The sequence below is a fragment of the Pituophis catenifer genome, unplaced genomic scaffold (assembly GCF_029215685.1).
Source record: "Pituophis catenifer annectens isolate HBS135680 unplaced genomic scaffold, rPitCat1.0.hap2 SCAF_5, whole genome shotgun sequence".
Taxonomy (NCBI): Eukaryota; Metazoa; Chordata; class Lepidosauria; order Squamata; family Colubridae; genus Pituophis; species Pituophis catenifer.
In genome coordinates this window covers 54,988,881-55,016,862 of record NW_027256885.1, presented here as the reverse complement: position 1 = coordinate 55,016,862, position 27,982 = coordinate 54,988,881, and the positions used below count along the sequence as shown (strand labels likewise).

Below are 27,982 nucleotides of genomic sequence, written 5' to 3'. Positions count from 1 at the left end.
CGTGCTCTCAAAACTTTTCTATTTCAGCAAGCTGGCCTGGCCTAACTCCCCTCTTTTAAATTTTTTAAATTTTTTAATTCGTGATTTTATAAATTGGGTGTTTTAATCTGTGTTTTCGGCCAAAATATTTAATAATTTTAAGGGATTTTTAATATTTGTATTATCTGTATTTTATCTTGGCTGTTCACCGCCCTGAGTCCTTCGGGAGTAGGGCGGTATAGAAATTTGATTAAATAAATAAATAAATTATAAAATATATTGCAGTCTCTATTTGTAATCCACAAAAGGATTACGCTACAAGCAGAACTCGCCAGAATTTGGAACTTTGCATCCAAACAAATGTTTGATTTCCAAGATTTCTCTTCTCTCCAAGTCCAGTCTTTTCCTCTGTTCACTTTTTTTCCCCGTGGTTGCATTTCTGTGCATGTTTGAGTTTGGGTTTTTTAGGTTTTTAATTACCATATTTTTTGGACTATAAGACACTCCAAAGTATAAGGCACACCTAGCTTTTGGGGAGGAAAAGAAAAAAAATCTGCCTCTGCCTCCAACAGGGTGGATTTGATTTAAATCGAGTTGATTTAAATCACAATTTAAATCATGATTTAAATCACTAGTAAAAAGGCTTGATTTAAATCAACTCGATTTAAATCATAATTTTTAAAGAGCAACTGTCATCTCTGCTACTCCTTTGACCCGCTGTTGACTCACCGATAGTCCCAGTGTTGCAGAATATACAGCCTCATGCTACATAACTAAGCTCCATTTCATGCTGAATAAACTAAATTATTTATGTATCTTAAATAGAAAACTATCTTACAATAGATTTTTACCCCAAGTTTTTTATTAAAATAAATTCGATAAAAATCAAAAAAATCTGATTTAAATCAAAAAAATCCGATTTAAATAAAAAAAATCTGACTTTTTTGATTTTTAAAAAAAAAATCATTGATTTTTATCCACCCTGGCCTCCAAGCAATTTGCCTCCTTGCAGCAAACAAGGTGGTCAGCTTCAGCACAGCCTGATTTAGCATGAGCAGCTGATTGGCGGTTGGATCTGCCTCCAGGAATACCGCCTATCAGCTATTCCAGGCTGTGGGGATCGCCACCACCCATCGGCACCCATCACCGCTCTCACCTATCGCTGCCTCTGCGCGCCTCATTTTCGGCCTCCACGCATCCCATTTTTCCAGGTGGTGGGGATAGACGGCAGCGATCCCCGCTGCCTGGAATGGGCTGAAAATGGGGGGGGGATGCCTCTTATACTCCGAAAAGTATGGTATATTATTCAGAAGAGCCCCACTTCTGTATGTCTGTTCTCTCCACCAGTCTCTTAAGCACCCCCAGCAGTCTCTTAAGTTTAAATTAAAATGAGGACAAATAAGGTACCTGCTGGGTCCACCACTTCCAGTGGTAACCATCTGGTAGTTTTATTCCTTTCCCAGTCCCAAATTTCTCTCCCTAAGTAGCCTGACAAAGATTACTGCAGTGGTTCTCAACCTGTGGTCCATGGAGTAATGTTATGATTTAAATCTTGAGTTACCGTAAGTCTTGGGGGTCCGTGGCCACAAAAGGTATTTAAAGAGGGTTTGTGGTGAAGAAAAGGTTGAGAACCACTGGATTACTGAGATTTTGTTCCAGACTGTCTGTGGACCTGTCCTCTTAGGACAGGGGTCTGCAACCTTAAACACTCAAGAGCCATTTGGACCCATTTCCCACAGAAAACAAAACACTGGGAGCCACAAAATCTGGGTGGGCATGGCCAACTCGACGTCACACACTCCCACCCAGTCACATGACACCCCCCCAGCCATGCCTACCCAGGTTTTGTGGCTCCAGGTGTTTTCTATGGGAAATAGGTATCTCTCTCCCCCCTCCCATCTCTCTCTCTCTCTTTCTCCCTATCTCCCTCCCTCCCATCTCTCTCTCTCATCTCTCTCTCATCTCTCTCTCTCTCTCTCTCTCTCTCTCTTTTTTCTTTCTCTCTCTCTCCCCCCCCTTCTTTCATCCCTCCCCGGGCAACCCCAAAGACGCTTGGCAGGCAAAGTATGGAACGAAACTTCCCCCCACCATCACCAAGGCAGCATCCGCTGAATCCTTGCAAAACTGGGCAAGGTTGAGAGAGGGGAGCAGACAGAGCCAAATTGAGCTGAATCTGTCTCTATCTCTCTCGCTGCCTGACTGCAGCAGGAAACAACGGGCAGCTACTTCCTGCTTTGTTGGTGCTGGACACGCCACTTGCTCTCCGCCCCGAGAGAGTTGCCGGGGCAAGTGGGGCAGGGAATGGGCTCCAGGAGGAGGGAATCCAGTCTCCCCCATTGTGAAGCATGTTTTCACTGTGCTGCGCAAGGCGCTGCGAGAGCAGCAGGCAGGCCATGGAGTGGATATTGGGTCTTCCCCACGCCCCACACCAAAAGGAAAGCCAGCCGGGCTTCTCTGAAGCCCCCCTACCCTTCCCCTGCTCCCTGCTTCCTTCCTACTCCCCAATTCCACTTTGGGACAGAGGAGAACACGCTGGAAATGTGTTGGGGTGACCCTCTGGCGCTCGGCCTGCGACTCTCTGCCCTCCTTCAGGCCCGGCTTGCTGACGAGGGGGGGAAGCAGCCCTGATGCCTCCACTGCCCCCCCCCCCGGCCCCAGCCATCCCTGCCCGGCTTCCTCAAAGGCGCGACACATTTCAAAGGTGGCAGCTCGCATTGGGGGTGCCGAACAGCGGGACAGCTGCAAGAGCCAGGCCAGGCCTCTCCACCATCCGACTCGCCAATGGGGGCGCTTCTGCCGGGTCAGCCACACACCCCTGCTGGGCTTTTGTGCTCGGCGCTCAGCCGGGGAGGGGAGCGCTTCCCCACACTGCCCCCTTTTTTCTCTTGGGCTCGCCGACGAGGGAGGAGGAAGGTCAGGCTTGGGGGATGGCCCCCACCCCGCAAGTTCCGCCCGTTCTCTCCCAGACCTCTTTGCTGCCGGCAACAGCAAATGTACAACGAAAGCGGAATGCTGTTGCCATGCAAAGGCAAGTGTAGGGGCACTTTGGTCCCGTGCTAAGGCGACAGGGCAACAGCTCTTTCATTCCTCTGCCACGACAGGGCCACAGGGAGCCACAGCAGAGGGGTGAAAGAGCCGCATGCGGCTCTAGAGGCGCAGGTTACCGACACCCATCTTAGGAACATACTGCAATAGTGTGTTGATGGCCCCTAATTATATTATCTGTTTGGTTATATTCTAATTAATTTCCTCTCAGTATAGTTTGTTTATAGTAAAGTCTTGTATTCTCACTTTAATTCAGTAAAACTTGTTAATCCAAACATTGTGTCCATATATCAAGCAACTACCAGTCAAATATAGCTTATATGTTTAAGAAAAGTTCTATTTCTTGCAAACAGCATCTTCTTAAATATGCCAAATTTACTCAACATGAGTTTCTTCACATTCCAAAATGTTATGCAGTCATTACTGCCTGTTACCTGCTTACTTCAGAGAATATCCATTTATTTGGAAGGATCACTTTTGCATAAAGGTTTTAACAACTTTTGGACTCTAGCAAAGTTAGATGATCACAATTTTAGGGGTACCTGACTGAGCAAAGTCTAATGGTTTAGTAGTATCCAGGCTATAATTTTCTACATGATTTATAAATAACTATATGCAAGATATAAATATTCAGAGCCTTTTATGTTTGCATTCTTTTTCTCTTTTCTTGAAGTTTTGACTATTTTCTGAACCTCTTGTTCAGAATTTTAAAATGCAGTCTCATGATGTAACTTATAAGAAAGTCTTACTGAATGTATGAGTCTTAATATCAGCAAACATGTAAAGGACTATACTGTCACTCTACTAATTTCTATCAGCAGGACCTGAAGCCTAGCGACTCAGTTAATCGCTTGTTCAGAATTCGCCATCTATCCAAATGTGGGTAGCTGCACAAATTCAGGATAAAGGAACACCAGCCTACAACTCAGTTCACAAAATTTAATATTAACCCAGGGGTCTCAAGGAACAACTAGAGGAGAAACACTTTTCAAATTGATATTAAGCAGAGTTTTACTTAAAATATAATTATTTATTTATATTGGATTTCTATACCGCCCTTCTCCCTGAGGACTCAGGGCGGTGTACAGCCAGATTAAAAAAACATGCAGAACAAATATTAAAAACAATTAAAAGATATATAAATTTGGCCCAATTAAAACTCATTTACTAATTAAAAACGTTTAAAACATTTAAAAAACAGTTAAAAATTTCATCTTAAGCCAGCCCGGCTTGTTTAAATAAATGGGTTTTAAGGGCGCGACAGAAGGCACTGAGGTCTTGGATTCTCCTTATCTCTGGGGGGAGCTGATTCCAGAGGGTAGGTGCCCCCACAGAGAAGGCTCTCCCCCTGGGGGTCACCAGCCTACATTGTCTGGCTGATGGCACCCCGAGGAGGCCCTCTCTGTGGGAGCGCACGGGTCGATGGGAGGTCGTTGGTAGCAGCAGGCGGTCTCGAAGATAGCTAGGCCCTATGCCATGGAGCGCTTTAAAGGTGATAACCAACACCTTGAAGCGCACCCGGAAGACAACTGGGAGCCAGTGCAGCTCGCGCAGGAGCGGTGTTACATGGGAGCGCCATGCTGCTCCCGTCACTACCTGCGCTGCTGCGTTCTGGACCAGCTGGAGCCTCCGGGTGCTCCTCAAGGGGAGCCCCATTATTAGGTTATAATATACATATATGAATTAAATAGAACATGCATCTTCATTTTCACAACATAATGGAAATGAGACAAACGTGTTACAGTTCAACCTTTAAACATTTCATGACAAGGGTACTGTGCTACAATTATGATGCAGTAATGTGTTAATTTTTAAGTAAAAATGTGGCGTTTATGTGATTTATCCAGTTTTTAAGGTCACCCAAGCCATGCATGTTATATGCTGAAATTTATATAGTTTTAGTAAACGTTATGATTGTTAGTACATAAAAAGGTTATTTTCAAAAAGCTGAGTATTTTACTAGATGAACAACAACATATGTGACTCCTAAGTAGTTTGTTTTTACTGCTCACCACAAAATTGAATTAGCGCCAAATCATGTGGGCGTCAAAGAAAATAGGCGAAATGACTAATTTAATTGTAACTGTTTTCCATACGAGTACTGAATTTAACAAGCCAGTTTAGGGAAAACAGTTAGAAAGCATCGACCAATAACCACGTTTTTCATCCTATTTCGTAAAATTTCTTCTGTCCTCCTTCCTTACCGTAACTTAGCTAGTAGCTACAGGACGGCAGCAAATCTGTCAAATAGATGGCAAAGCCAGCCACGCTTGCAGCCTAATTAGAATACAAATACGCCATCTAGCGTTCAAGTGAACGGAACTTTTACGCCGTTAGAGCTCGCATTCTGGCAGCTGCTGCACTATTAAGGCCCAGCCCAACGATATACAGGCATGACAAAATGGCGGCTACTCGCCGCGACACGTGACCCTCTTTGTGCCTTTCGGGAGGCTAAGTGGAGGCCAGCAGACGGCCTTGGCACCCGAGCCGAGACAGACATAAACAGGAGGGGCCTCCAGAGAGAGGGTAGACGGGGCTTTTAGGGTTCGACATCGCCGTCTTCCCATGGGGAGAGGGGGGATAGTGGGAGGAAGCGGGTAGAAAATGGCGGCCATTTTGTGTTTGCGCAGAGGTGATGGTGGGGGCCTGGTTACAGGACGATGGCGGGGCCCAGATCGGCCAGAGTAGGGACGGGGGGGGGGGCTCTCACGTACCGACTCCTCTTCCTTCTCCATGCCCGTGGGCATCTGCGGCACGGCCCGGTTGATCGAGGCATACTCGGCCAGGTCGGGCAAGTCCTCACAGCGGAAGACGGGAAGCGGCTTAGACGCGTCCAGCGCCCGGGCCCGGAACGACAGTTTGCTCATATTAGTCGTCGGCTGCAACTGCTATGGCGGCGGTTGCTGCTCCGGCACAGCGGAAGGAGGCAGCGATAGCGTTCCGAGGTGAGAGCCGGACCCAGCCGAGAACACTCATGGAGGGACCGGCTCTCCCGCGACGGGGCGGGGCTCGCTCTGAGGCTGGTCCCAGCGGCGCTCACTGGCGCGGCTAGACCAGGGCGCCGGTTTTTCACCTCCGCCGCTCCGGGTCTGCTCAATACTCCACGACCAACATGGCGGACATTAAACCTCGACTGGCCGCCTCTTTCAGCCAACCCCAGCGCTACAGCCATTCCCACACTGCATCGCGCAAAAGCGCGGCCACGACGCTGCTGAAACGAGCGCGCAGCGCGAGCACGGTAAGGAACGGGCACGAAAGAGCGGCTATTTTGACTTTCGCCGGCCCCAAGACGATCCGGTCTCTCTCCCGAGGCAGCATCGTTCCTCTGTTACCCCCGCTCTCAAGTGAAAGAAGGACGGATCTATCACTGCCGCCTGGAGGAAAGTACAGGAGAAAATCCACGCCTCGGCCCTCGGAAAATCGGGAGCATCTCCGGCCTGTACCCCATGGGAGAAAGATGTTCCGTTTAAACATACTGCGTTAGAGGGCAACCAATTCATATTTTCTTTAAATCCTACTTTCATTTCTCTCCGGGCCACGTTGTTCTCTCCTCTGTAAGACAGGCCTCTGCGACATCAAATGTTCTATAGCTGAGAGGATGCAAATCTATTATACATACAGATATTTAAAACCGCAGGTTCGATATTCTAAAGTTAACAGTTCTCTGGTTAAAAGGATTACCGATAGAGGAGAATCTTTGTAGCTCAGGGTTGAAATGAGGGGTCTTTGGTGCTCTCTGAGTTTAGTTGTTTTCTTGCAGACGTTCCATCACCCAAATGAGGTAACCCAAAATATGGATCAGGTATGTAGATGACACCTTCACCAAAATAAAGGACCAACTAGAGAACACACATGACACCATTGTAGGAAGTTAGCACCCACCCCTTTCCTGGAAGAGTGAAATATTTTAGGAAATATGAAAAAAGGCAGAATATTATATTTCCCTGGATGAGAAATGGAGAAGCATATTTTACAGACAAAGCAGCTCCCACCTTCCTGCCCCCCACCCTTTGTCAATGGGCCAGAGGCAGAAACCCAATCCTTTGTCAAAGGACATTTGCAACACAATAGCAACAGAAACTAACACAATGGGCCCCATCTAGCAACCAAAACTCACCACGTGACCTGGGAAGCACATGTGACCATCAACCAGCAAGGCTAGCTAAGACCCCCACCCCCTGGGAGTCTGACAACCAATCAGGATACTCTTTCGGGGGCCCAGGAAATGTAAAGCCAGAGAGAGCATAAAAACCCGTGGACTCGCTGTATTCTGCCCTTTTCTGTTCAGGAGCTCGAGCCATGTGATCCTGTCCACCATTAAACCATCTTTCCAAGTAGTCTTCATGTTTCCAGTGTCTGTTTCCCCACTTGGAGCAGAACCCAGAAGGATGCTCCTTCCAACACCATCAACATCTTCAAAAGTATTAAATTCACAAGAGAAAAAGAAAACTCACTACCTTTCCTGGACATCCACAATAGGAATAGTTGTAACCCAACTTCCCTGTGAGAGGACAGGCTGCCTGAGATTAGCTAACACCTGGGCTGATGGTGCCCAACCAGTCCAACTGCTTAGCAAAGAGGAGCTATAAAAGCCCTGCAGCAAAGCAACCTGGGTGTGAAGGGCTGTGGTTTTTCCTATTCTGTATAGGAAATAGGAAGCAATCTGAAGTTAAGGAGAACTGTAGTTTACTCCTGATATGGGGGGGGGGGGGGCTGAAATTCAAGTGGTTCAGTACACCATATATGAAAAGGAAACAAACTGGTTAAAAAGGGGGCTGTGAAATCAAAGGAGTTTGGCCCTCACAGAGCCCAGACCTTGCAGAAGTTAGCCACTATACTGACTGAGGAAACCAGACCCTGTACTAGAGCATATACCAAATTCACCAATATGGTTCAAATAGAAAGGGCAGTTTCTCCAGTTGAAGTGGCTCCTACCTTGGTAAAAGGTGCCCGCCCTAATGGCAGGGTCCCTACATAATGAAGAGAAGAGCCGGTTCAGTAAATTATGAAATAGAACTGGAAAGCTGAACCACATGAACCTCCTATGGAAATGCACAGTAGAGCTGACCCTGGGATGGCGCTGTTGGTATTGAAAGAAAGTAATCCAGACTTGGTGGATCAAGCTTGGGAGGTACTACAGCAACTATCCCAAGGAACAATGCATATAAATCCCAAGCTAAGAGAGAACCAAAAGGATGACTTAAGAAGAATGCTGGAGTATTGTAAATGCATGGTTACTGGACAGCCAGGTACAATTACCTTGGTGGGACACAGGGGAAACCCAACCTATCCAACAACGCCCCCATAGGATCCCTGAATGGTTGAAAGGGGTACTACAAAACAGGGTGGATTTGATTTAAATCGAGTTGATTTAAATCACAATTTAAATCATGATTTAAATCACTAGTAAAAAGGCTTGATTTAAATCAACTCGATTTAAATCATAATTTTTAAAGAGCAACTGTCATCCCTGCTACTCCTTTGACCCACTGTTGACTCACCGATAGTCCCAGTGTTGCAGAATATACAGCCTCATGCTACATAACTAAGCTCCATTTCATGCTGAATAAACTAAATTATTTATGTATCTTAAATAGAAAACTATCTTACAATAGATTTTTACCCCAAAAGTTTTTTATTAAAATAAATTCGATAAAAATAAAAAAAATCCAATTTAAATAAAAAAATCTGATTTTTTTGATTTTTTTTAAAAAAATCATTGATTTTTATCCACCCTGCTACAAAAGGAGGTAACAGTAACAGTTGGAAGGGACCTTGGAGGTCATCTAGTCCAACCCCCTGCTCACACAGACCTGTACTAGGAATTCGAACTGCCGACCTTTCTGATCGACAAGCTCAGTGTCTTAGCCACTGAGCCACCTAGTCAGGCTAAGTAGAAAAAATGCTCCAGATGGACGTAATAGAACCATCTGTCAGCGAATGGTGTTCCCCCATTATGTTGGTGCCAAAGCCAAATGGTGACATAAAGTTTTGCATAGACTTCCGACAGGTAAACAGAGGGGTGAAGTTTGATAGCTACCTGATGCCCAAGGTGGATGAGCTTCTGGATCGGTTAGGGGAAGTCCTCCCTAGACTTAACAAAGGGATACTGGCAAATCCCAATGGAACCCCACTCCAGAAAAAAAGACAGCATTTGCCACTCCCCAAGGGCTTTTTCAATCTAAGAAAATGCCATTTGGGCTGCATGGGGCACCTGGCACCTTCATGAGATTGATGAACAAATCTTTCCCAGGCAAGGAGAATAGTGTGCAGTTTATTTAGATGATATCCTCATCTAAAGTAAGACCTGGGAGGATCACATCCATCACCTGAGGAAAATATTGGAATGTCTAAGAGAAGCTGGGCTTGCCCTGAACCCAGGAAAGTGCCATCTGGACTTCCAAGAAACCCAATATCTAGGGTTTATGGTAAGAAAAGGGGAGATAAGACCCAAACGAGAAACTGGAGACCCTGAGACAGGTAGAAACTACCAAAACAAAGACAGATGTATGCTGTTTCCTGGGGTTGGCAGGATATTATCAATGGTTTATCCTCCATTTCTCCACAATTGCCCAACCCCTAAGGGACTTAACCAGGAAAACAGAGCCCTCCAATATAAGAGGGACAAAAGAATGCCAGGAGGATGTGGAAAATTGGTGCTGAAGGGGCCAGAGTTTACACAACCATTTGTTGTACCTCCAACATCAGTTTAGGTGTAGTACTGATGCAAAACCATGAAGGGATGGACCACCCCCATAATGTATTTATCAAAGAAACTCCTCCCACAAGAACAGAATTATAGTACCATTGAGAAAGAGGCATATGCATTGAAATGGGAGATTGATACCCTGCATGTGTACCTCTGGGGTCAGGTATTCATAGTAATCACCAACCACCAGCCCTTCACATGGTTGCAGAAGATAAGGGACACAAATGCACGCCTCACTAGGTTGTATATCACACTGCAGTCGTATTGTTTCAGTATCATGCATCGGGCGGGATGACAAAATATCATTGCTGACTTTCTGTCACGGTACAGAAAATATATATATATTTTATATATAGATATATATATATATGGGGTGAGGTATGTGAGAGGGCAGACTGCCTGAGATTAGCTAGCACCTGGGATGATGGTGTCCTGCCCCTTTAAGACCTCTCCCCAGCCAGCCCAGCTGCTAGCAAAGAGGAGCTATAAAAGCCACACAGCAAACTGGTGGAGCAATTGGCATTGAATGGTTCTGGGAGTGAGAAGGGTTGTAGGTTTCGTTATTCTGTATAGGAAACGAAGCAACCTGAAGTTAAGGAGAACTGCAGTTTACTCCTGGTAGTAAGTAGTAGCGGTAGACCTGGTGAGGGTGTGAAAACAAACTCGGACTGCTACCCAAGGGTCTGCTGGTGTGTGGGTGGCCTAAAGGCCAGGGAAGCTGGAGTGGGCCCTCGGGGGTGTGGTAGCCCAATGAATTGGATATAGACAAAAGGACCCAGTGATACTCCCACAAGAGAAGCTGTGTAAGAACACTATTCAGATGAGCACCAACACATTGCAGCAACCCTGAACAGCAGAAAAAGGAAACATCATGTATACAACATATTCCAACAAAATTGATATCCACACCACTTCATCAAAAAGTACCCAACCACTCAACCCAATATAGCACAACCAACACAAGCCATAAAAAGGATAACACTGCCATGCATCAAAAACATCTCAGAAACTACCAAAAGACTGTTACAACCACATGGAATCATCTATAGAACAGAAACCAACTAAAGCTCTCCAAAACATCCAAAGTAACCCAAAAGTGCCAGCAGCCCCAGAAGAAAAATCAGGAGTCATCTACAACATACAATCTAATGACTGCAACAGCCACTATGTAGGACAAACAGGGAGAAAACTAGCAGAGCGCATCCCTGAATACCAACTAGCAGTCAGAAGACATGATGAAAACTCCTTAATTTCACAACACATGGACAAACTTAACCATAGTTTAACTGGGAAACTGTGACCATCCTAGACAAAGCCAAGTCTAAAAACATTAAATAATTCCTGGAAGCCTGGCACTCTGACAAATCGGCCAATAGATGCATAGACATAAAACATCTACATACTGTGCAAAAGAGACAATCAACAAGCGAAAGAACAAAAAGACCAAAACACCCACCACCACCAGCAGTCAACACCCAGATGAGCAGAGATTAACACCAAGATTAACATCAAACCAATGATCAAGAAGTAAACAATACCCCAATCAAGGAGCTGCCAAACAAGCTAACAGTAAACAGGGCACTCAACAACACTAATGGGGCAAGCCACCAGAGTATAAAATGAGAGCAAACCCCACTCCCTACCAGCACTGATGGTGTTACCTAGTCTGCAAAAAAACCAGCCAAGCTCAGAGCACCAAGGACCCCTCAAAGTTGATTACCTTGAAATTGTCATCTTGTTCAAGGAACATACATTTTGAAAGAAATGATTACAGCCATCAGGGTTATAACAGTACTGAGGCGCTGGGGCTGAGGAATTTCTTAACCCCTTATTTCCCTTCTTTTAGGTTTATCCTATCTACCACTTACCAAAGCAAGCAGAACTTTTTTTGGACAAGCAGATGTAAACCTCAGGCAAGCATCTTAGATGCAACTTCTGCTGCAGCCTATTTTACCTGGATCATTGAAGAACTACACTGAGTGCCATGGTGGCCTGGAGGTGGAGCTCTTGCCTCACAATCAGGAGGCTGTTTGATCCTGGGTAGCGGCAGTTATTTTTCTCTCTGGGTGCAAAGAGAAAATATCTGCTGCAAACTCCATGTAGGAGTCAGGAAGGGCATCCAGCCAGTAAAAGCTCAGCTCCATTCAGTTGCCTCGACTCCACCCCAATGCAAGGGATTTACAGGGTCGTTAAAAGAAAAAAAAAATTGAAGAACTACACCATGGCATTTTCACTCTAATTTAAAAATATAATTCTTTATTGGCCAAGTGTGATTGGATACACAAGGAATTTGTCTTTAGTGTATATGCTCTCAATGTACATAAGGAGAATAAAATACATTCATCGAGAATAAAAAGATACAACACTTAGTGATAGTCAAGGTTACTAATAAGCTATCAAATCTTACTAGGAAACAAAAACAATGTAAATTGAAAGATACAAGCAACATGGTTATAGTAATAAATGGGGAGAGATAGATACTAGTAAGGAAGAGAAGAATAATAGTACAGTCTTAGTAAATTATTTGACAGTGTTGTGGGAATTAGTTGTTAAGCAGAGTGATGACATTTGGGAAAAAACTGTCCTTGTGTCTACCGTGTTTCCCGAAAATAAGACCCTATCTTATATTGTTTTGAACCCTGGAATAAGCGCTTGGCCTTATTGCCATGCGCTCAAAAGCCCGATTGGGCTTATTATCAGGGGATGTCTTATTTTGGGGGAAACAGGGTAGTTGTTCTGGTGTGCAGTGCCCTATAGCGTCGTTTTGAGGGTAGAAGTTGAAACAATTTATGTCCAGGATGTGTAGGGTCTGTAGATATTTTCACAGCCCTTTTTGACTCGTGCAGTATACAGGTCCTCAATGGAAGGCAGGTTGGTAGCAATTGTTTTTTCTGCAGTTCTAATTATCCGTTGAAGTATGTGTTTGTCTTGTTTGGTTGCAGAGCCAAACCAGACAGTTATGGAGGTGCAGATGACAGACTCAATAATTCCTCTGTAGAAATGGATCAGCAGCTCTTTGGGCAGTTTGAGCTTTTTGAGTTTGCGCAGAAAGAACATTCTTTGTTGTGCTTTTTTGATGACGTTTTTGATGTTAGGTGTCCATTTTAAGTCTTGAGATATAGAACCTAGAAACTTGAAGGTCTCTACTGTTGATACTGTGTTGTCTAGTATTGTAAGAGGTGGTAGTATAGGAGGTTTTCTTCTAAAATCCACCACCATTTCTACGGTTTTTTATTTTTTAAAATTAAAATAAAATAAAATAAATATATTTTTATTTACAATCCAGGTCAATCAATGGACTCTGAGCAATGTACAACATCACAAAACCATAATTTGGGATGAAAACAAGCAAAATAAAAATTAAGACGAAAACCATAAAATTATAAGTTTGCAATTTAAAAACGGGGTGGATATTTGAAATGCAGTGAAACGAATTTGTTTGCAAGGATAAATATAACAAGTCTTCTCTCAGGGCTGGTTAGAATAGCCAGCTTCTCACTGACTTACTGAAAACTAGAACATGGTTTCTTTGAATATCTGGGGGGATACTGTTCCAGAGGTGGGGATGGAGGTGACTTGAGAAGGCATATTTCTTCTGCCTCTAGAGGAGACAATCTCTAAGGGAATACGGAAAGATCCCACCTTGCTACAACTTACTGGACAGCAGATGTAATCAAGATAAGGCAGTCCTGCAGATATCAAGGTCCTAAATAATAAAGAGTTTTAAAGGTGACAGCCAGCACCTTGAATTGCATCCAGAAGCCAACTGGCAACCAGTGCAGCTCTTGAATTACAGGTGTTACATGGGTGCCTCAAGGCATACACATACCTACTTGTGCTGCTGTATTCTGGACTAGTTGTAACTTCCAAATGCTTTTCAAAAGCTGTATATAGAGTGCACTGCAATAGTCCAACTGAGAGATGTCTTGGGTGTGAGTAATAGACAGTGAGTTTGGCCTCTGAGTGAGGATTCCTGGAAAAGGTAACTGGTGCACAATATGGAGCTGTGCAAACTTCTCTTGGCCATAGCCGCCATCAGCTCCTTGAGCACAAGTTGTCAAACCAAGAGGATTGCTGATTTGTGAACCAGCTGAATAACTGCTATTCTATCTACAGTACATTCAGAAAGTATTCAGACCCCCTTCTCTTGTCCATTTTGTTATGCTACAGTCTGAGTCTACAATTGTTGAAATTCATTTTTTTCCTCATTAATCTACACTCAGTACCCCATAATGACAAAGTAAAAACAGAATTTTAGAAATGTCTGTAAATTTATTAAAAAGAAAAAAACTACAATGGTTGCAGCATCCCGGGGTCTTCTGATTGCCAGACATTTCTAAAATGCTGTTTTCACTTTGTCATTATGGGGTATTGAGTGTAGATTAATGAGCAAAAAATAAATTTCAACAACTGTAGAATCAGGCTGCACCATAACAAAATTGACAAAAGTGAAGGGGGTCTGAATACTTTCTGAATGCACTGTATATACTGCTAAAACTCTTGTCTTTTGTAACCTTCTATTGGGCAAAATGATGCATCATAGGCACCAATTTTTTAATGGTGCATCATGGGCACCATTTTTTTTATTATTATTATTATTTATTAGTTCAATTTATATGCCGCCTTTCTCCGGAGACTCAGGGCGGCTTACAATGCATTTTTTTAAAAAAAACATTATAAAAACATTAAAAAAATTAAAACATTAAAACCCATTCACACCATTCATGGCCGGATCTCACAAGATCGCAACAGCGAGATCAACGGCCCCAGGCCTGCCGGAAGAGCCAGGTCTTCACTGCTTTTCGGAAGGCCAATAGGGTGGGGGTGGTCCGGACCTCAGGAGGTAACTGGTTCCAGAGAGCTGGGGCAGCCACAGAGAAGGCCCTCCCCTGCAGGCCCGCCAGCCGGCATTTTTTAGCTGACAGGACCCGGAGGAGACCAACTCTGTGGGATCTTACCGGTCGCTGGGAGCTATGCGGCAGAAGGCGGTCTCGAAGATAACCTGGCCCTGAGCAATGTAGGGCTTTAAAGGTAATAACCAACACCTTTTTTTTTTGCAAAAAGTTTTTTATTTTTTAAACAAAAACAACATAAAAACATCAACCTTCCAAACACTTACAGACAGTATTTTGATCGGTGAAAATCATTTCGTGCTCTCAAAATTTTCAAACTCTCATTATATGACAAATATTCTTACCTCTAATAAAAAACAAGTGCTTAAACATTTTATCCAAATTTCATTTCATATATAATATTTCATCTCCATGCTTTATTATCTATCCATTGATAAAATAGCTCCCATATCAAATAATATTGTTTATCTTCCTGTTCTCTTATTTCAAATGTCAATCTACTCATTTCGGCACAGTCCAACATTTTCTTAATAATTTCTTCATCAGTAATCATCTCTCCTTTCCAGTTTTTTGCAAATACAATTCTAGCCGCTGTTAATATATTCACAATCAAATATTGTAATTCTTTGTTGAATGTCTCTGGTAAGATCCCTAATAAAAATATCTCTGGTTTAAGATCAATATGTCTCTTTTTCATTTTTTCCAACCACGTGTATATCTTAGTCCAATATCTCCTTGCTTCTACGCATGTCCACCACATATGGTAATAAGATCCTGGGGTCTGATGGCACTTCCAGCACTTCTCCGATTTGTTCTTGAACATTCTGGCTATCCTCGGGGGGTAAATGCCACCTGTAAAACATCTTATACAAATTCTCCTTATATGCCATAGACATTGTCATTTTATAATTACATGACCACAATTTTTGCCATTTATCTAGATCAATACCATAACCAAAATTTTGCCCCCATGCTATCATTGATTCTTTAACTTGTTCTTCTTCCAGTTTTGCCTCTAGCAAGTGTCCATACAACTTTTTAATTACATGGTCATCAGAGCCCATTAATATCTTATCTAAAGTAGTCAAAACATTATAAAAACCTTCTTGTTTGAGATCTTCTCGATATCTAGAAAATATTTGCATATATGAAAACCAATCCATCTTAAATCCCTGATCTTCTAAGTCTTGCTTTAATTTAAATTCACCCTTTTCATCCAATAATTCACTATATCTAACAATTTGTTCCCTTTTAAATATCACTGGATATGAAAAAGCTTCAATTGTAGATACCCAGACTGGAATCTTCAAATAATGATATTTTTTAATCCTCTCCCAATTCAAAAGCAAAGCTTCACGTGTCTGATGTCTTCTACAATACCCCTGTATTTTAGTTCCTTTGTACCATAAAAAGGCATGCCACCCCATCAACAAATCATGTCCCTCCAAATTCAATAATCTAGTATTTTTCAATGTTACCCATTCTTTAATCCACATTAAACTAGCTGCTTGGTAGTATAATTCAAAGTTAGGTAAACCAAAACCGCCCCTCAATTTAGCATCTTGTAACAACTTAATTTTTATTCTTGCCTTTTTCCCTTGCCAAATATATTTCAATATCATTTTATTCAAATCTGTAAAAAAATCCTTGTCCAACTTTATCGGAATTGTCTGAAACAAATACAACATTCTAGGCAAAATATTCATCTTGATGGTTGCAATTCTCCCAATTAAAGATAGTTGCAAGTTTCCCCATTTTTCCAAATCTTGTCCTATCTGTCGTTTAACCTTGTTGTAATTATTTTCCTTAAGAGAACTACACCTTGTTGTCAATTGTATCCCCAAATATTTTACCTTATTCGTGACCTGCATATTTGAAATCTCCATCAATTCTTCTCTTTGCTTTTTCAACATATTTTTAGTCATTATCTTTGTCTTTTCTTTATTAATTTTCAACCCAGCTACTTCCCCAAACTCTCCAATGTTTTCTAACAATTTATTTATTGACATTAATGGTTCTTCAATAATAAAAACCAGGTCATCTGCAAAAGCTTGCAACTTATATTCTTCTTTCCGAATTTTCATACCTTTTATCTCTTTTTCTTCTCTAATATTTCTATTTAAAACTTCCAGTGTCAGTACAAACAATAGTGGGGACAGTGGACATCCTTGTCTAGTGCCTTTTTCTATTTCAATAAAGTCTGTCAATTCGCCATTTATCATGACCTTAGCCTTTTGTTTGGAATATATAGCTTCAATTGCCTGTAAAAATTTCTTTCCGAAGCCCATCTCCTCCATTTGTAACATCATAAACCGCCAGTTCACATTGTCAAAGGCTTTTTGTGCATCTAAAAATATCAAAGCCATCTGCTTTTCCGGATGGGCTTTGTAATATTCTAAAGTATTCAAAATTATTCTTATGTTGTCTCTAATTTGTCCTTTCAGCAGAAATCCATTTTGATCAGAGTGTATAAAATTATTCAAATATCTCTTAAGCCTTTCTGCCAATATTGTAGCAAAGATTTTATAATCCGCATTTAGCAGGGATATAGGTCTATAGTTTTTGATTAATTGTGGGTCTGTCTCTTCTTTGTGGATCAATGTAATATAAGCCTCAATCCATGTTTGGGGTATTTCTCTTTTTGTCATTACTTCATTCATCACCTCCAGCATTGGGATCAATAAGGATTCTTGTAGCATCCTATAATATTCAGCTAGTAGACCATCTGGTCCTGGTGCCTTTCCATTTTTCTGTTTCTTAATTGCCTCAGTCAATTCCATCATCGTTAGGTTTCCATCCAACAGCTCCTCAATGTCTTTGGGGATTTGTGGTAGTTTTGCTTTTTGTAAATACCTTGCAACTTTATCCTCCTCTATTATGTCTTTTTTGTACAATTGTGTATAGTATTCCTGTATTATTTCCCCCATCTCTTTATTTCCAAATCTACTCAGTCCTTGATGATCAATTAATTGTATTAGTTTTCTCGATTCTCTTTCTTTTTTCAATTTATATGCTAACCATCTGCCGGGTTTATTTGCATTTTCAAAATAATTCTGTTTGGCAGCTCTTATTTTTTGAGCTAATTTTTCCTTCTCCAGTAGATCCATTTTGTGCTTTATAATATCCATTTTAATTTTTACATCTTTCTTATTTGGCTCTTTCTGGAATTCCTTTTCAAGTCTTTTATGATCATCTGTCAATATTTTAAGGGTTTGTCTTTTCTTCAGGTTTCTTTTCCTTGTATAATCAATAATTAGTCCTCTGGCAAAGGCCTTCATTGTGTCCCAACCATTTTGTGTCAATGTTTCTTTCTTGTTTTCCTTGAAAAAAAAAATCCAATTCTCGCTTCATTTTCTGTATGAAGTCTTTCTCTTTTAATATTGTGTTGTTTAAAGTCCATCTAGATCTACCTTTTCGTCCTTTCCAGATAGCAATCACCGGGTTATGGTCCGCCCATAGGTTAGTATCTATTTTCAGTTGTTCAATATTTAAAGTCAATTCCATTGTTGTCCATATCATGTCTAATCTGGACCAAGATAAATGTCTATCAGAGTAGAAAGTATATTGTTTACCTTCCCCATTTCTCTCCCTCCATATATCTTTCAAGTTTATTTCCTCTATCATTTTAAAAAAAGTTCTCGGCAGTACCTTTCTACTATGTTTTGTTGTTTTATGTGTTTTGTAGTCCAATTTTTCATCCACAATTCCATTAAAATCTCCCATGATACAGACATTTTCATAATCCATTTCAATTATCTTATTATGTAGTTTTCTATAAAAGTCACTTTGATTGTTGTTTGGGGCGTAAATTGCAACTAAAAGTAATTTTGTATTGTTGTCAATTAATTCCACCATCAAAATTCTACCTTCTGAATCAGCATATTTCTGTTCTGCCGTTAGTACATTTCTAATATACAGAGCAACTCCTCTTTTTTTGCTTTGTGACAATGATAAAAATTTTTTTCCAAGTTTTGGTTGAATCAATAGTTGTTCATGTTGCTTTTTAATATGCACTTCCTGTAGGCAAATTATATAAATTTTAGTTGTTCCAATTTATGAAATACTATTCTTCTTTTACAGGCTGAATTAAGTCCATTTACGTTTATTGAAATTAATTTCCTTTCTTCCATATTCATACTTTATAAATGGGTTTTGTTGCTCTAGTCGTTCTGGCTTCATGTTGTTCCTTATGTTCCATAACTCCTCCAACCACTCCTTCTGTTGCTTCCAGCGTGATCAATTCCTCTTCAACGGGTTTTATTGAAGCTGATATTGCTTGTGTTTTGGTTTCCATATCTACCTTTTTCTCTTTAAGAACTTCTTCATAAAATGCTCTTGCCTTATCAATTGTGTTCAGCCTGTATCTTTGAAATTGCCATGTTAAGCCTTCTCCTTCTGGAAACAACCATCTGTAATTAATCCCTTTTTGCAATAAAACTTTAGTCAGGAATTGGTATCTTCTTCTTAACTCTCTCACTTTCCTTGGAATTTGTCTCAGAACTATCATGTCAGGTTTCAATGTCGTCGCAAATAAAATAAATTGCATTTCCAAACAGTCTTTGAAGAAATCTTTCATTTTATTAAGCACAACAACCTGTCCCCGATTGTGGCGTAGCCAATACTGACTTCCTGACCCCAAACCTTCCCTTTCCATTCCCCAATTCTCTGCGTCTCATTGGCCCTCTTCCCAAATCACTCTCCCCATATCTACTACTTCAGCTCCCAGGAATGTCCCCCCTCCCATCTCATATCCTAGGGGATATTATCTTCAGGGAAAATAAGTAGGTGAGAAGTCAAGCATCCTCTTGCCAGCTGCCCCCTCTTCTCCTTCTTATGTCAGCACTAGAGTAAATGCAGGTTGAAGTGCTGACATCTCACTTCTTTCTCTTTGTATTTCAAAACCTTATCACGAGCAGCCTGCAGAATTTGTGTCTTGATTGATCTCTTAGTGAATCTTATATGTACTTCTCTTGGAAGCTTATTACGCATCGCATATCCAGTATAGACTCGATAAATTTCATCGATTCCTTCCATCATCTTTTCTTTAGTTACTTCTAGAGCCTCAGCTAGAATCGTATTCATAATCTCCGCTAGATCCTCCCCTTTTTCTTCCACGACATTTTGGAATCTTAAGAAAAATTCTGCTTTATCCATTTCCCATGCCAATTAAGCAAGATGTTCCTTGCTCTACCTCTCCCAGCCTGTTCTCAAATTCCTTCATTTTTTCTCCTTTTTTTACCTTCTTTTTCCTCTAGTTTAATCAATCTCTCTTCATATTTCGTCATTGTTTGTTTTATGTTGACCACCTTTTCATCTGTTTGTAATAGTTGCTGCTCCATCCGTTGTTGTTGCTGTTCCATCCTTTGTTGTTGCTGCTCCATCCTTTTTTGTTGCTGTTCCATTCTTTGAAGTGTTTGTAGGATCGCTTGTGTCACTGCTTCTTTATCTTTCTCCTGCTGTAACATTGTCTGTAATAACCAACACCTTGAATTGTGCCCGGAGAACAATAGGGAGCCAGTGCAGCTCGCGGAGAATTGGTGTAATGTGGGTGTATCTAGGTGCACCCACGATAGCTCGTGCGGCTGCATTCTGGACCAGCTGTAGTCTCTGAACACTTTTTAAGGGTAGCCCCATGTAGAGTGTGTTGCAATAATCTAACCGTGAGGTGACAAGGGCATGAGTGACTGTGAGGAGAGCCTCCTGATCCAAGTAGGGTCGCAATTGGTGCACCAGGCGAACTTGTGCAAAGGTCCCCCTAGCCACAGCTGTCAGATGTTGCTCTAATCTTAGCTGTGAGTCTAGGAGGACACCCAAATTGCGAGCCCGTTCTGAGGGGGACAATTTCTCCCCCCCCCCCGAACCAAGGATGGACAATCAACATAGTGTTTAGGAGGCAATACCCACAGCCACTCGGTCTTGTCTGGGTTAAGTCTGAGCCTGTTGACTCCCATCCAGACCCTCACAGCCTCCAGGCACAGGCACATCACATCCACTGCATCACTGAATTGACGCGGTGTAGAGATATACAGCTGGGTATCATCAGCGTACTGCTGATTTCTCACCCTGTATCATCGGATGATCTCACCCAGCGGCTTCATGTAGATGTTAAATAGGAGGGGAGAGAGGACCGAGCCCTGAGGCACCCCGCAAACGAGGGGCCTAGGGGTCGACCTCTGTCCTCCTACCAACACCGACTGTGACCGACCAGAGAGATAGGAGAACCACCACAACATGGTGCCTCCCACTCCCAGCTCCCTTAGTCGTCCCAGAAGGATACCATGGTCAATGGTATCGAAAGCCGCTGGGAGGTCAAGTAGCACCAAGATGGAGGAATGACCCCCATCTTGGGCTCGCCAGAGATCATCCATCAGTGTGACCAAAGCAGTTTCTGTGCTGTAGCCAGTTACCTCAAATGGGCTAACATAAAGAATGTGTTCAAAATCCAGGATCCCATTACCCCCATGGAATTTTAAAGATCCTTCAGACCAGTTGTATTCATAAAGTTGTGGCTGCTGCAGCACCACTGCACCACCCTGATTTCCAATGCTCCCTGCTAGCATCCCATAAGTAAAGTCAAAGGGGAAGCTGGCAGGAAGTCAGAACTCACTCCCCACTCCTACTGCTGTTTTGCCCATTCATCAGCTGCTCTGCCTTCTCCGCTCGCACTTTGGACCGGGTCACAACCACCTGGGAGCCGAAGTCTGCCTGTGCTGTCACCAGGGCTTCTTTCGCCATGCCTCTTCCTGTCTTTGTTGCTACCTCCACCTTTCTCTCTGTACCAGACATCGTCCCCCAGACTCCTCTCAGCGCTCTCAGAGGTGGCCGAGTAGGTTGCGTGGAACCGGAGTTTTAGGAGAGCTGATTTAATGTCATTGCTCCGACTAACGAACCCAACAAATGTAGACACTTTCAGGAACTTGGAAATCCCAAAAGCAAAACTTTATTGAGTACATCATTTCGGCACTGAAGAAAGCAAAACCAGCTCTAACTTTTCCTGTGCAATACTGCATAGTTAAAGAATAGAGTTTCCCCTCCTCCCACTGGACAGGTCAAATTGTCCAATTATGAATTGTTTTTTTTTTTGAGAACAGTTCATGTCTTGGCCAACACCTGCAGAAGTGTTTTTGGTGTGGGCTGGGCCTTCCCTCCCCCCCAGTTCTTTGGCAAGTTGAAAATCGATAATATTCACCAGAAGCATAAGCAAATTCAATCTTGCCATCTCCACTAGGATATCTGGCATTTCTTCTTTTGTGAGTGTTGTTACTTTTGAGTGATCTTGATCTTTGTATAGCTTTGAATAGAATTTTCCAATTATTTCTAACATTTCCTGTCTTGTTCTACAGACAGAGCTAGATGGATCTGTCTGTGGGTCTTTTCTTTTGTTCTGCCTTAATCTGAAATATCTATACCTAGTCATTTTGAAATGATAGCTCAGGTTAATGTACTTTTTGTTATTTTATTGTGTTTGTCTTACAGCAAATACAAAAAGGCACATTTTCAGCATCAGTTGTTCATTTTACCAATACAAGTATTATCAATCTTTGAAGCATCCCTTGAACTAAGGCTTCCCTCAATTTAGTCCAGAAAATATTGGCCATTTTTCAGAAAAAAAGTTTCTTCAAAAACAGTAGCAAATGTAACTAGAGTTTCATCAGATAAAAAAATACAAAAGCTGAAATCTGTCTAGATCCTGTTGTGAAAATATTAATGCAATAAGATAACAGGTTTTTCAAATAACACCATATTTTAAAATTACAAGTCCTATTCTGGTATCTCAGATATGTGCAGACCCATTTGTGGTTATTCAGAAGGAAAGCTAAACTCTTGACTACAAAATGCTATGAAATGTGAACCATGGCAGCCTCTAGTTTAAATTAAATTCTGCCCAAGCAGAACTTCCTGGATTTCTTCTCCTGCCATATATAAAATATATGCCTTAAAGTATTATTTACCACAAATCACTTTTGTTTTTTTATGTGAGCTAGCTTTTAACACTCTTCAACTTTCTTGTCCTTTTCAATAGTTTTACACCTTTCAGTCATCCCCACTGTTTTGTTCTGCAAATTCATTTACTCTGGAGCCCCTTTTTACTCATACCTTTCTTTGAAAAAACACCCACAACAATCCATTAGAACTGTCAGTATTAAGTTCCTTTTCTGAGCTGTTCCTACACCATCCTATGAGTCATAAAGTCTCAATTCCAAATGTTTTGCAGTCCTAATAGGTAATAATTTTTTAAAGGATTTAACCACTGGTAAACCTCTGTTCCTAAAAACATATAAAACATAATGTGCCAGTAGGTTTTGGGGTGTTTCTCATATATTGCTCTGCATTCTCTGAAGAATGAAAGGGTATATTGTACAGGTTGAACAAAGAGCAAAATTCTATTTTGCAGTTTGGGTACCATGTCTAATCTTTTCTGTCAGGATGCATTCAGGATGGTGAGTAAACAGAAGTCTCTACCTAAACCTGGATAATAACTAATTTTCCAAAGCAAACATGGCACATTTAAACACCTTTTCTTTGAGCAATTGTGCTGTAGGGGCTGCACCCATATATTAAGGTAGCTGTTAACTGTATGGTGCAATTATATGCTGCACTGCCACATTTTATTAAGATGGAAGCTGCATGAATTGCATTCCTAGATTTATAAGCAAACATCCATGATTGGTCCTTTCAAAGAGCCATTGTTATTATATAGTGAGGACATAATTGATGAAAGCATATTCTGTTTAGTAGAAACAATTGTTATTCATATACTTAATCACAGCTTTAATAAGCTAAATAGGTAACTAAACCATATAAACCCTTATTTTAGAATTTAGCTACGTGGTTAGGAATAATGTGATTTAACTAGTGTTAACTCTGAAAAGAACGTTGTCTTACCTGAACGTTCCTTTTCAGCTTTCTGCGACTGCAATCCACCTCTGGGTTCCTTCCTCATCGCTTCTCTTTTGACTGGGTGACATCTTTAAAATTGTGTCTTCGTGCTGTGGCCACGCCCCACTTTCCCATGATGCACCAGTCTTTGAACGAAGGCGTGACCAACTAGTCAAAAATTTCAAAATTAACAGTAACAACTCTAAAAAACCATGAATTCTGGAACCAGTGAAAACCAGAACAGACAGTAACCAAGGAGTGGGAGTGGATTGCAGTCGCAGAGAGCTGAAAAGGAACGTTCAGGTAAGACAACGTTCTTTTTCCAGCACTCTGCTCCTGCAATCCACCTCTGGGATATACCAAAGTTCAGATCCCAAGGGTGGGAAACTAATTGGTCCCCGAACTCTGGACGTCAATAACACTCTGAAGGACACGTCGACCGAAAGAAGCTTTGGCGGAGGCATAAGCATCGATACGATAATGTCTGATGAAAGGTGTCACAGAAGACCAAGTAGCGGCCCTACATATGTCAGAAACTGAGGCCTGCGTCGCCCAGGCAGCTGACGATGCCGCACTCCGTGTGGAATGTGGTAAAATTCGATCCGGAACAGCTCGGGAACGTTGCTGGTAAACTGTAGCTATACACGACTTAATCCACCTGCCCACGGTGGATGGAGAAATCTTCTGGCCCAAGGATGGTGGATGAAAAGACACTAGAAGAGCCTCAGTTTTCCGGAATGATTCAGTTCTACGAATATAACGACGCAGAGCTCTGTGCACGTCGAGGGTATGCCAGTCCTTTTCACGTTGATGCTGTGGTGACGGGCAGAAATCCGGAAGAATGAGCTCCTGAGCACGATGAAAATAAGAGTTCACCTTGGGCAAGAAAGCAGGATCCAGACGCAGTATCACTGTATTAGGTTGGAAGATACAGAGATCCTTTCTAATCGATAGACCAGAGAGCTCAGATATGCGTCTGGCCGAAGTGACAGCTAAAAGGAAAGTTACCTTGAGCGACAAAAACTTGAGGGGAATTGATCCCAGTGGTTCAAAAGGGGGAGACATCAAAGCTTGAAGGACGAGAGAAAGGTCCCAGGTTGGATACCGATGGACCGGAGGCGGGCACAGATTCATGGCCCCATGAAGAAACCCCTTAAGTAGTGGATGCAGAGCTAAAGACGAATAAGGGGGGCACCTTATGACTGTAGACAACGCCGCCATCTGACGACGAAGAGTAGATGGCGACAATCCTTTGTCTAAACCGGATTGCAAGAAGCACAAGACGTCTTCAATTCTGGCTGAAGTAGGGTCCACCAGGTTCGTCGCACACCAGGCACAGAATGATCTCCAGGTCGACTCGTATATCCGCGATGTCGATGGTCATCGAGAAGCTTGGATCGTACTTATGACAGAGTCGGGGAGCCGGTCCTTTCGCAAGATGACCCGCTCAAACGCCAAAGGGCCAATCGGAGCCATCCTGGGTCTGGATGGTCGATGGCCCCTTGACGTAAGACGATGCGTTCCGGTGGAATCAGCCACGGTGGACGGGTCGACAGCGCCACTAAATCTGCGTACCACTGCCGACGGGGCCAGTCGGGGGCCACCAGGAGCAGCTCGGCTCGTTCCTCCAACAGCCTCCGAATCACCTGGGGAATCAAAGGAGCCGGTGGAAAGGCGTACAAGAGCCCCCGAGGCCAGCAGCACCGGAGTGCGTCCTGATCCATCGCTGAGTGGCACGGGTAACGAGTCACATAGCGAGGTAGTTGGGCGTTCGACGGGCTGGCGAACAAGTCTACTACCGGCATGCCGAAGATGCGAGTCGCCTCCTGAAACAGGCTTGGGTCCAGTTGCCACTCCGATTGATCGAGACTTTGTCTGCTGAGCCAATCTGCCCGCACGTTGTCTGCGCCTGAGATGTGATCGGCCCTCAGGGAGAGAACATGGTGTTCCGCCCAACGGAATAGATGCTCCGCTTCCAGCATTAGTGGCCTCGAATGAGTCCCTCCTTCTTTGTTTACATGGGCCTTGGCTGTAATGTTGTCCGTGAGGACAAGCACGTGGTGACCCTCCAACTGCGATTGGAAATGGCGGAGGGCTAGCCGGATGGCCCTCAGTTCCAACAGATTGATGTTGTGACCTTTTTCCGAGTCGGACCAACGGCCCTGCACTACCTGATTTAGCAGGTGGGCACCCCAGCCCCGAAGACTGGCATCCGAAGTCAGAGTCAGTCGGTCCTGTATCAGAAAATATGAGCCTTTGTGAATGGCTGGACCTATCCACCACTGGAACGACAGCCGAAGTTGGGGCGGAAGAGACACTTTGTGGGAGGAATCGCTGCGACCCGAACGTTGGAACGGTAGCAGGAACCATTGTAGCGGCCTCGCGTGGCGTCGAGCCCACGGCACAATCGAGAAGCACGAAACCATTTTCCCCAGTAGTTGTGAGAGCTGGAGAAGAGGTACGGACCGATGTGCAAGAGTTTGACGGATCAAATCTTGAATGCTCTGAATTCTGTCCGGGGAAAGAAAAACCTGACCTTGTGTAGAGTCGATCACTGCCCCTAAATGCAGTAGTGACGTGGACGGGTGCAGATGACTCTTTGGGAAATTTATTGAAAATCCATGGTCCTGGAATACCTTGATGACTAGTTGAAGGTCTCGGGCAGCCTGACTCCTGGAAGATGACAATACCAGGATGTCGTCGAGATAACAGAGTACCCGAACCGGGATCTTTCGGAGGGAAGCCGCCACGACAGCCACCAATTTTGTTAGGTTCAGCTTGTAGCTTACTCCTAACCTGTTGGTCAGGCAATATATCTGTTTCTTTAAGAAACAACTGAGCCACGTAATCAGGGTTTGCTGAACCCTGTAATTAGGCTACAGTGCATAAATAAGCAGCACAGAGAAGTGTTCCTTCTTCCTGCTTCTTCCGGATTGATACCTGATTGTATCCTGTTGCTTACTGCGTCTGTTATATGGTACTGTATACCAAGAGTTACTAAAGTCTGTTTGCTTTGGTAAGGGAAGATACTTACTGGACTGATATTACTGTTTATGACCTTGGACTGTTTTACTTACACCGAGACTGCTTGTTATCTATAAAGTATTTTTCTCACACGAGCCACACGTTTGTCTCCTTCCCTGTGTGTTTCTGCTCTGCTCGTTGCACAAGCAACAAATACTTTTTACACACACCCTAACAAATTTGGTGAAGGTCCTTGGGGCAGAGGATAAGCCAAAGGGCATCGCGCAATATTGATAATGGTCCTGTCCAATTTGAAAACGTAGAAACTTTCTGTGTGCGGGCAAAACTGGAACATGCAGATATGCCTCCCTGAGGTCGACTGATTGAAGGAGGTCGCCACGACGAACCCCCCCCAGGATGGACCCCAGGGAGTGCATCTTGAATCTGCGATAACAGATGGAAAGGTTGAGATCTTTCAAGTTCAAGATGGCCCTCCAACCTCCGGAATGTTTTGGGACCAGAAAGAGAGTTGAGTAGAAGCCCAAGCCATGTTGTTGCGTCGGGACCCTCTCTATCGCCTTTATGTGGAGTAGATGGAGGACCTGTTCCTGTAGAAGGCGGCCCATTTCGGGTGAACGAGGTGCAGGACAACAAATATGACGAGATGGGGGACATCCCAGAAATTCGATCGACAGGCCGGAGGCCACCGTACGGAGAACCCATGCGTCCGTGGTTGACTGCTCCCATTGGTGATGAAAGTCTTGCAGATGACTGCCGATGGGATCCAGCGACCTGCAGTCATTTCCCCCTGCGAAATTGGCGGTATCCGGACCCACGGAAGGGGCGCTTGGAGGCAGAGGTGTTTCTGGACCTGTCACGAAACCGCTGGCGATCAGAGGAACGGTCAGAACCGAAGTACTGCGGGCGTTGTGAGTAGGGGCCACCCGAACCCGACGCCGCCCGAAAGGACTGTCTTTGATAGTAGGGCGTATAACGGCATTCAGGCCTGCGATAAGATGATGTTGGCATAACCTTCCGTTTGTCCTTATCCTCGATAAGAACAGGGTCAAGTGCGGAGCCAAACAGATTCGGGGCCTTGTATGGGGCCGCCGCCAAACGCCATTTGGCCTTGGAGTCGGCCCTCCAGTTCCGAAGCCAAAACAAGCGACGGGATGTTACTGATGACGCCAACGCCCTGGAGGCAAACTTCACTGAATTCAGTGAGGCGTCAGCTGAATATTCCATAGCAGCTACAATTTTGTTTATGTCCTGGTGCAGGCGTGTATCTTCCGGCGGCAGTCTATCCTGCAGTTGCCTTAGCCAAAGCAACGTCGCCCGATTAAAAAATGATGTAGCGGTCGCGGTCTTAATTGTCCATGCCAAGGCCTGATGTTCCTTACGGAAGGAAAGCTCAGACTTCCTGTCCTCCGATTTCAAGCCGTCTAGTGAGTCAGTGGAGAGTAACGACGACGAAGATAGACTAGCAATTGGTGGATCCACTACGGGCACACTCAGCATGGCGTCCAAATCCGGAGCCGCGCAGTATAGTTTC

At 43.3% G+C, this 27,982-nt stretch overlaps 1 protein-coding gene across 9 annotated transcripts in view; it reads right to left on the bottom strand.

Moving 5' to 3' along the window:
- EPC1 (enhancer of polycomb homolog 1) overlaps positions 1-27,982 on the bottom strand; it is a 331,961-nt gene that overhangs the window by 289,371 nt on the left and 14,608 nt on the right. For 3 of the 9 annotated variants that reach the window (XM_070944631.1, XM_070944629.1, XM_070944630.1), the window contains exon 1: positions 5,739-6,160. The exons of 1 other annotated variant lie outside the window; for it this stretch is intronic. In XM_070944631.1, coding sequence (XP_070800732.1) covers positions 5,739-5,891 — 153 coding nt within the window. In that variant the 5' untranslated portion in view covers positions 5,892-6,160. Of the gene's footprint in view, positions 1-5,738; positions 6,161-27,982 lie in introns of those variants that run through there. 5 more of the 9 variants (XM_070944621.1, XM_070944622.1, XM_070944626.1 and 2 more) reach the window with 3 other exon arrangements.